Genomic DNA, 10,632 nt, shown 5'->3' with positions numbered 1-10,632 from the left:
TGCAACATGAAGAAAATTATGTAAATTTTTAGATCAAATATTTTATTCTATAACAAAGCTAAATTACTATAATGCCCATATAATGTGACATATCAATTATCAAATATTCGACTCTCGGTTGATCTTTAAACATTTCTTCCTCCTCTGTTAGCTATCTCAGTGTCCTACTACAATAACAAGTGTCAAATCATCAATAATCAAAATAGCATATTTGAGAGTCCTTACAATAGACACAAGTTTTTTAAGGATATTTAATGATGATGACAACATTTACATCTTTTGTACATATATAAGAATCCATAGTTTGATGATTTTATTACAATTTTCGTTTCAACCACTCAAGCATCATAGTTTGATGATTTTATTAGAATCCATCCAATATCCATTTTGGACATTCATTAAAGAAAATTAAAGGTATCACAGAGATGAATACAAATCTACATTTGTCTTTGCATTTCAACTTTGAACAAGACAAGGAATTTGATGTCTAAAATGATTTTTAATAATAATACAACTAATTCTTTTCATATATTAATCATTAGATAAACAAATGTCAAATACGACTATCATCAAAAAAAAAAAAAAATTCCTTACAAACGATCAATAAAACATGAACACCAAAAGAACATAAAGAGTCTTTATAGATTACAGAATTGAAAAACATTTAAAGAATAAGCTTTTGATTACACATCGAAGGAAGAAGTAGCCGCATTCGATTGCATCTTTAGAGCTTCTTACCTCAAATGCAAAACGGATTCCAGTTTATGTACAACATCCATTCCCCTCTTGGTTAATTTACATTTTTACCCCTTTCCACAAGTTAGAATCTTTCACATATAATATATATTCAAAACATGTATAAACCCAGAGAAATATAAAACATTTTTTTTATGCTTGTTCCATTTTTGGAGCAAAGGTTAGAACAGCATCAGCTACAGTTAGAAATATCTTGTCTTCCCCAATCAAATCCGCAAAATTAGATGTGTGTAGCTTGTCGAGTACAGTTTGTCCCGGATTCGTTAAAATAAGCTGTGTCAATTTGAAAAAAAAAATCATGTCAAGATATTGTTTTCTTTACACATATATAATCTTAACTTTTATTAAAATGTCTTTATTTATCTTTTTTATTAAATATTTTTAAAAAGTTATTTATCGAATGGGAAAAATGATGGTTGCTAGTTTAGCTCAGTTACCTGAACATCTCTCTTTTTAAGACTGTTATGCAATTCTTCCAACGCGTGAATCCCACTAGTATCAATATCAGTAACAGCTGCAACATTAAGAGAAAATTACACAAAATCAACAAATGACGCAAATTTTAGATCAAATCATTTACAAAAATCTAAATTACAATATTGTCACTTACGTGACATATCAACTATCAAATATTCGACTCTCGGTTGATCTTTAAACATCTCTTCCTCGTCAGATAACCACCTCAAAATCCTACAATTATAACAAGTAATATCAAATCATCAATAATCAAAGCAAAATATATGAGAAAAGTTTTCTATGACTATTTCAATAGCCAGTATGCTAAGCTGATAGCTGGTTAGCAAGTAACTGATAACCGGTAGCTTAGCTGGTAAGATTCATTTCATACCTCTCCTTTACGTAGTTAGAATTCGAGAAGTAGATAGCAGAATCAACTCTAATAATCAAAACACCGGGAACCCTAGTTGCACCGGGATACTGCTCAACGTTCCGGTACACGCTAGTCCGTGGGATCTTACCGAGCACCGCCGTGCGGGGTCTCGTAACTTGGAGCAAAATTTTGGCAAAAGATATACCAACCTAAAAAAAATTCAAAAAACAATTAATCTCATTAATTATAACCAAAAATTTTCCAAAATCCAAAGTATGATGCTATTTACCGCAATGAGGAGACCAATTTCAACAGAAGCGAATATCACACCGAAAAAGGCACCCATACAAGCAACAAAGTCAAACTTATCAATCTTCCATAATAGGATTGCTGCATCAAGGTCAAAGAGACCTAGAACTGCTGATATAATGATGGAGGCTAGGATTGCATTTGGAGTGTATTTGAATAATGGGGTGATAATTAAAAGAGTCAACAATACGATAATCGACATCACGATGTTGGACACTGCGGTGTTGCATCCCGCCATGTAATTCACCGCCGATCGAGAAAACGATCCTGCAAGAAAAAAAAACTTAGGAATGGAATCAGTTATTGCATTCCGTACGTACATGCTTAGGTTTGGTTGGTTTGTAGGAATGGAATGAATTATGTTGAGGGCAGTTTAACCATAAAATAATTTATATTTTCTAATCAAACCATAAAAGCTTAAGACAATTTGCCAAGATAACCATTTTGACCCTTTTATCTCATCTATGAAATTTTTATATGAGGTTTAACTAGTAATTTTTCAAATTAACCATTTGACTACATTATGTCAAATTTGCATTATTGAATTATAATCAAAAAGATATACATTGTTTACAAAATTCAACCATTATAAAAGCATAAAAACCCACATAAAATTATGATCAATATATATTTTTTTTTCGTTTCAAAAAATAATATTGTTATTAACTTAATATTCCACATACCTGTTGCAACATAACAACTTGTCAATGAACCAACTATGTTCATGGAGCCTAAAGCCACCATTTCTTTGTTTCCATCAATCTGATAATCCTTCATTGAAGCAAATGTTCTTCCTATTGCCACAGCTTCCTGTGTTTTATATAAATATATAATTAAGCATATAACTCATATATATATACATGTGTGTTTATAATGTGTGTGTGTGTGTGTGTGTGTGTGGGGGGGGGGGGGGGGGGGGGGGGTAGTGATATACCGTGAGTGCAATCAATCCTGCAATTACTCCAATCTTGAAACCTTTGGCAAGGAAGGGGCCATTGAAGAAAATTAGATGTGCTGATGATTCATTGACTCCTTTCTTAATATGACGTACCTGGACAATGGAAAGATCGTTAAGGGGCATTTTAGTAAATAAACAAAAAAAATGATACATGCAGACGAAGTTAATTAACTTACGATTTGGACCCCGTCTTTGTCTGCGTGAGTGATGAAGACGAAAAAGGTCGCGATAATAACTGATATCAATGGAGCTATAGCAGGCACCCAAAACAGCTTCTTGTTCTTTTTCCCCTGACCAAATTGTAAAACAAATTTTGAATTTGGGTCAAGAATGTAAATTCCACAAATCAGAATCAGAAACTGAAACGGAAATGGAAATGGAAACAGTCTTACGATGAATTTTGCAACGATGAGGAAAGTCAAGAACGAAACTCCGATTACTAGAGTCTGCCAGTTCCACTAACATACAAAAAAAAGTAAAAATCAGTGAAACGATGTTTTTCAGGGACATTTTTGTCTTTTTAGGTTTAACTCTCAGATAGTCTCACCCCATGGTGTGCTGCTTGAATCACAGAACGCATGACGGAGATGACGTCAGTCTTTTTCGTGAAGTCTTTGATTCCAAACAATCCTTTCAGCTGTTGAAGTGCGATGGTGACAGCAGCTCCCCCCATGAACCCAACAATGGCAGCATGCGACAAGAAATCGATCAGGAAACCCAATCTGATGAGAAAGAAAGAAAGAAAGAAATAAACAAACCCTTAGGGCTAAAACGACAGCGTTTTGATGTGAATATGTATATATAAATCAAAACATACCTGAAAAACCCTAGTGTGAATTGAGTGACGCCAGCAAAGAAAGTTGCAGTGAATGCGAGACGTTCGTAATCGTGTTTTTGTGTCACGGGATCGAGTTCTTCTCGAAGCATAGTTCCAAGTAGAAGAGAAACGACTGCAACTGGACCAATGGCGATATCTCTTGAGCTTCCCATGAATGCGTAGATCAGAGGTGGAACGAAGCTCGAATCTGTAGTGACAAATTAGTCAAAGTTTTGAACAATCACTTGTTGACTTGAAATGAGATGAAATTTAATGAAATCTTACACAATCCATATTGGGGTTCCAGATTTGCTAGTTTTGCGTATCCAATATCCTGAATCAAGAAAGAATTAATCACTACATGCATCTCTGATTCAATAAAAGATAAGTATGATGTTAAGTTAATTATACCTGAGGGATACAGAGACTTGCAATGGTGCATCCAGCGATGAGGTCGCCTTTAAACTTAGAGAAACTGTAATCTCTACCCCATTCGAGAATTGGAAAAAGGGTTTGAAACCCTAGAACAAGCTTTCTCTTTTTTGGTTGATCCTTGAAGGGTTTCAATGGATCATCTGAAAGAAAAGTTTCTTTGAGAGCAGTTTTGATCTCTTTCAACAAATCTTGTTTTGGAGGCTTCCCCACTTTATGAACATAAGGTAACTCATCGGTATTGTGTCGTGCAGAAGGTAAACTCCAGATATCGGAATCCTTCATTTCAACATCAGCAGCAACCCTCCCACTCATTGTGGTTGGATTCTTGTTTTCACCTGTATAATTTCAAGAAAAACGATTACGTAGTGATTGTTAGTATATTGATAAAGATACATGCATATATGTAAGTTTATATAATATGAGCTATGGCGTATAGTAATCTTACCTATGAAATTATATTTCTGAAAGGCTTGGGGTGGTATAAGTGGTGATTAAGGTGATCCTACTTATAAGATTGGTAAGTCAAGCTTATGATAATAAGCAAAGTATATAATACTAGTGTTTATTAAGAAATGAATGTAGACAAGATAAAGGCTGAATACAAACGTATAGAGCTGTAGTAGTTTCTGAGGGTGCAACTGGTGGAGTTTAATATGCAATTATTGGAACAATTAAGTTGTATTTTAATTTTTTTTGTAGGGGTTGACTTTTGTGATTTTATAAAGCTTGATGTGAACAGAAATTTGTATAAATTAAGTTTTTAATATCCACAGTGATAATCATCACATGCACTTTTCATTCCAGTGAATTGGGTGCCCAATCATAATTGTAGCATTTACATTTATGCACGTTTTCATGGTAAAAAAGTGGTAAAAAAAAGAAAGAAAGAAGGGAAGAAAGAGATCATGTTTTTCCTCCTCATAAAAACATAACGTGTCACTCTTATCCACTAAAAACCATAAAGAAAGAAGTCCCAGCCTCCCAGGAGAATCCAAATGGGACCAATTGTAATTCAAGAGAATATTTCAAAATTCTCATGGACCAAATATGTGGGACCCTTTCTCCCAAGTATATGTGGGGTATGTAGGTCCTAACAAAGCTTGTTTAAGATTTCAACTTTGTTTCATGAGAAAGAAATTAGTATAAAGACTAAAGTGAGTTATCTTTTTTAATCTTTAACAAATTTTAACCACAAATTGTAAGTGAAGAAGTGTGATAACTGTCCATTAGTTAAAAAGCATATTAATAACGACAAAGTATAAAACGTTGTGAACTTGATTGTTGCATTCATTTCAAGATCAGAAAGATATAATAGTAATATTAGGTTAAAAACGATCCAGAAATATTGTAATTTAGCTGAATTATCCCCAAAAAGGTGTGTGGTGTCACTTTCAAACTACAGATAGATGGTAAAAATAGTAATAAACAAAGAGAACAAATGAAAAAGTCAAGAGGTTCGTAAGTTATCCTTTTCCATGGCTCCACTAGACACTTTTATTAAGAAATGAATCTAGATAACATATTGATCATATATATCCATAACATAGAGGCCCCATAATGGCGTAACTGATGAAGTTTATTAAGCAATTATTGGAACAAGAATACTAAACTACATACATGATGGAGATAAATTATTTTTTTGTAGGGGTATGTTGTTGACTTTCTTGTTATTATAAACCATGATGTAAACAGAAGTTGCACGTTGCCATGTTCAGGATATGAGCCAAATTACCATCTTTTTTATGAATTTAGTTTCTTACTTTCTTCCATAATGATCCATCATAAGTTCATCACATGTTCCCTTTTAATTGCAACATTTCATTTTATGGAAGTTCCAAACTAGAATTACCTTTTTGTAAGTTACAATCTATCCATGTACTTTCTGCATTTGTTTTTTATTCTAGTGTATTTTAAATATATAACAAATAGCCAGATGTTGCACTTCAACTATTTTCCAAAAGAAACATTGCAATGTTTAAGGGAGTGAAGCATACAAAGGGAATAACAAAAATTTGATACTCAAATCAAATCTACATGGGTTTTACAAATGTTTTGGTGAAAAAATGTTTTAAAAGAAAGAATGAAGGGTAAGAGACCATGTTTTTGCTTGATTGATTAAAACCATTTCAATAGAACATATAGTTGTGATTTGTGAAAAAAAAAACTAAATTACTAGCTTTATCACTCTAGACATTAAACAAATATAACCAAAACTGAGGAGAATCTATTGGGGCCAATTGTAATAAACAAATATGTAGGACCCTCTCTCACTAACAAAGTTACATCGCTTCTTTAGGATCTCACATAGTCACATTCCAACATAACTTAGGCAACTTTGTATCTATATATGACATTTTTTTTGGTATAATTAGGCTCTCAAACTTGTAGTTTGGGAGAAAATATGCATATGATTGGCAGTGACCTATTTTTATATTCTTGACTAGTTTTACACCAAAATTTGTAAGTGAAGAAGTGTGATAATTAACTAACTATCCATTAGTTAAAAGCATTTTTAATAATGACAAAATATGTAATTAAGCTTGTGAACTTGATTCTTGCAATCATTCATTAAGCAAAAACTAGTAATTTTAGGTTAAAATGATCCAAATTGTAATTTAGTAGAGGTAGCCCTAAAAATGAGTGTGGTGTCACTTTCATATTACGGATGGGTGGCAGAGATTAATAAACACAGTGACCAATGAAAAAGTCAGAGGTTCGTAAGTTATCCTTTTCCATGGCTCCACCAGAAACTTTTAGAAACCTTTTGGGTCAACGTGTCGATGTGTCTGTGAATCATTAACTTAGCAAACCCTATTTCCTTTATCCATTTGAGCATGTCATGTGTTTACACTATCTAAATAAAAAAACTTAAAACTCCAATTCAATCACTATCAATCATATAGCTTATACGCACAATTGCACAAATAAACAAACACACACAGTGTTCGAAGCATTTATATAATCAGGAATCAGATGAAAGATAACATATAAAAGAACTATTCAAACTCAGAGTAGCTGAAAGAACAATTAAGATTAGATTATTGCAATTAGGGGTGTGTAACGTTACCTTTCATAGGTCTGGAAGGGCAAACAGCGATATGCTTGGGTGGCAAAGATGATCTGTGTTAATATTTTTGTGAAATTTGAGTGTAATCCTTAGAACGAAATTGCGTCCAGATTCGTTAAATTTTTTACTTACAAATTGGGCGTTGAGAAATCTCCACCTAAAATAGCGGAAGGGAGAGAGAAGGATCACGAAATGGTCTTGTGTTTCCTTGTGTGTTTTTCGCTATGTTTTAGTTAAACTGTAAAATTTGTAATTTGGAAACTATATCCAACATCAACCATATTGCTATAAGTTGATAATTTTAACTTCGCTAATTATTTGAACCATAATATTGCATGAGTAATCATAAACATGACGAGAAATATCCAAATCAATCTTTTTAACCATTTTTTGTGTTTAAATTAAGGTTATAAACGACGTTAATTAGACATGACTTTGTTAACCTTATGTTTTTAAAAGTCATGGCAACCTACATTGTTTGTAAGTAATGATTTATGATGGTAATTTTGTTCATAATAAATAATTTTATATATATTTTCTAGAGTGACTACTCTAAAATATAAAACTAGGTGGTTCCTTAATTAAACGCAACTAGTAAAAATAAAAGAGTCAACAATAGTTTTGACGGGTTGAGTTCTATACCCTGAAATATTTAAATTTATATGCAATATTTATATTTAATATATCCGACACGGACTTATACATTAAAATATTTTTATAAATATATTGATGATAATAATTTTTAAAATAATAATTCTTTTTAAATATATGACATTGAAAGTTACATTATTAGATAATGCATTAGAAGAAGTAAAACAATGCTCATTTTGTCTCGTGTTTATATTTTCTTTAGAGTTTGATTTTTTTTTCTATATAATTGTGTGAAAATGAAATAAAAACATCCTTATTTTCCTAATAACTTTCGGAAGTTTTGTTTATAAAGAAAAAGTTTATCAATTACAAAAATATTAAATAATTATTATTATTATTTTTAGCATATGCACTGCATAGTAGATAAGGCACTAGGTATAAATTTTAAATACATTATTGGCTAGAATAGAGTTATAGCCTTTTAATTTTCTACAAAACTCCCATTAACTCATTTCTAGTGTTTACTAAGAGAAACAAAGAGCCAGATAAAAAAGAAAAAGAGAATTTAGAGATCGACGCATGGAAAAGAGGAGAGAGGAACACACCTATGACGAGTGAGGTTGCTATTTGCTTGTTAGATACGCCCTATGAAGTTTCTAGGGTTGATCATTTTAGCCACTTAAGTTTTTTTGTGGCTTTATGAGGAAATCAAGTTGTAGGCAACCTGTCTTTTTAGTCCATTTTACTTGTTTTAGCCAGTTTAGGGGAAACATAGATAAAAATTAGGCCCACCCATCTCTCTCTCAATTGAATAATTGTTACCCAGAAACCAATCACCACCCGCATTTTCCTTTGTTCACCAATAATTTGTTTAGGTATCAGATTGAATAATCGTCTTCTTTAGATCGCTAATATATACAAAATGGGGGGCCTTCGTCTTCATTAGATCTAGAAGAGAAATTGACGCGGACTGAAACAGGAAACGATGGGGCGATTGTTTGTGGCTGATCAGCGAGCACCGTTCGAGGAAGGAAGACGGAAGTAGTATGCGGTTGCAGCCCGTCTCCATCTTCAACGATCGGGTAAGGAATGTACAATCGAAGTCGTAAGGAAACTCTAATGTTGGCTGGCAATCGAGAGAAGGGGAGGGCATTAATCTTCGACGATGGTTGGGAGGTCATGAGGAGGGGTGCTGACACTTTAGGGCTGCTCCGGCGACTTCCTTCTTCTTCTGGTCCGACCGACTGCAACACAAGAAAGGAAGGAAGGTTCATCGGAAATTGAACAACAACAAATGAAGGGTGGTTGTGAGGAGTTCGATTGATCAAGGAGGAAGAAGGGTGGATTTCAGTCCGGTGGTACCCTTGGCATTCTTGATTTCGTCGCCAGCGACCACAAATCAAGGGGAAGGAGCTGAAGGCAGTGACAGGCTCGACGATGGTTGAAGCATCGAAGGTGATGATGATATGGATGCTTCGGTAATCCTCTCGACTGTTTTCCCTTCTTGTTGTCAATTTCGGAGGTGAGTAGCTCACGAAGTGATCAGAGGGTGTTTGGGTGGAGCTTCAATCGTTATTCTCTTGGGGAGGGGCTGCCATCGCCAATGAGTGTGTGAGAGAGAGAGAGTGATTTAGATGTCGCTGGTACCTTTTAATTTTTTTAATTTATTAAAATAGAAAAATAAGTGAGCTGGCATAGGGGTAACCGGGTTACCCCTTCGTTTTCTCAAAAAGGATGTATTGGACCCGACAAAACCAAATTTATTCCCTTAAAAAGTCACTTAAAAAGCTAAGTGACTAAAAGAGTAAACCTTAAAAACTTACTACGGCATATGTGTTATTTTCCCATTACAAAAATATTAAATAATAATTATTATTATTTTTAGCATTTGCATTGCATAGTAGTTAAGGAACTAGGTATAAATTTTAAATACATTATTGGCTAGAATAGAGTTATAGCCTTTTATTTTTCTACAAAACTCCTATTAACTCATTTCTAGTGTTTACTAAGAGAAACAAAGAGCCATATAACAAGAAAAAAGAGAACTTAGAGATTGACGCATGGAAAAGAGGAGAGAGGAACACACCTGTGACGAGTGAGGTTGCTATTTGCTTGTCGGAGTTTCAGAATGAGTTCAACAAACAACAGAAGAGAGCCAACGAGCAGGCGTGAAGAGGAGAGGGTATATTGAGCATTCCAAAGACAGTGATGTTCATATCTTCTCTGTAAGTGTCCGATGGAGTTAATTACTCCGGTGCTGACGATTTTTTCTCATGAGCAATTGTTTTTGGATTTTTAAGAAAACTAGCTATTCTTTAGACTATTTTCTGGTTTATTTATTTACTTTTTGTTGATTAATCAATTCGTATCTTAAAATTTCTAACTTTTTGTTATTTGATTGTATATTTTCTTATCTCATCATTTATTTTGTTCAACACAAGATAGTTCTAATATTTTGTCTAACATAATTCCTAAAAAATTTTCTAACATAGGTCCTAAGACCTACCTACTTAGATTCTACATAAACTCGTCTCTATTTTTCTACTAATATATATATATATATATATATATATATATATATATATATATATATATATATATATATATATATATATATATATATATATATATATATATATATATATATTTAAGAAGGTATTTTGTTAAAGTTTAAGTATGGGTTTTTAAAACCTTAGTTTAAATCAATCTTTTTAATCATATTTCGTGTTTATCAAAAAGATAATAATTTTTTTGGTAAAACGATCATCAACAAACTTATTTTATTATATAATATGTTAAATTATTTTTTATGATTTCTATATACTATACCAAATACTAGACGACCTTTAGTTTTATATTGAAAAAACTAT

The 10,632-nt window shown here is 32.8% G+C and overlaps 1 protein-coding gene across 1 annotated transcript; it reads right to left on the bottom strand.

Moving 5' to 3' along the window:
- Positions 1-623: 623 nt before the first annotated feature.
- LOC145061496 (sulfate transporter 1.3-like) lies at positions 624-4,625 on the bottom strand. Its single transcript, XM_079008981.1, has 14 exons — positions 4,550-4,625; positions 4,081-4,439; positions 3,955-4,003; positions 3,670-3,877; positions 3,400-3,574; positions 3,245-3,310; positions 3,029-3,142; positions 2,829-2,945; positions 2,578-2,704; positions 1,875-2,161; positions 1,604-1,794; positions 1,367-1,446; positions 1,194-1,270; positions 624-1,029 (listed from the first exon to the last, which is right to left on the bottom strand). Exons 2-14 carry the CDS (start codon positions 4,414-4,416, stop codon positions 889-891), a joined length of 1,968 nt encoding a protein of 655 aa, XP_078865107.1. The 5' UTR covers positions 4,417-4,439; positions 4,550-4,625; the 3' UTR covers positions 624-888.
- Positions 4,626-10,632: the final 6,007 nt, after the last annotated feature.

Source organism: Lactuca serriola, chromosome 7 (genome assembly GCF_051521515.1).
Source record: "Lactuca serriola cultivar US96UC23 chromosome 7, Lser_US96UC23_V15, whole genome shotgun sequence".
In the NCBI taxonomy this organism is placed as follows: domain Eukaryota; kingdom Viridiplantae; phylum Streptophyta; class Magnoliopsida; order Asterales; family Asteraceae; genus Lactuca; species Lactuca serriola.
Note: the sequence above shows the minus strand (reverse complement) of the source record. Positions and strands in the feature narration are given on the sequence as shown.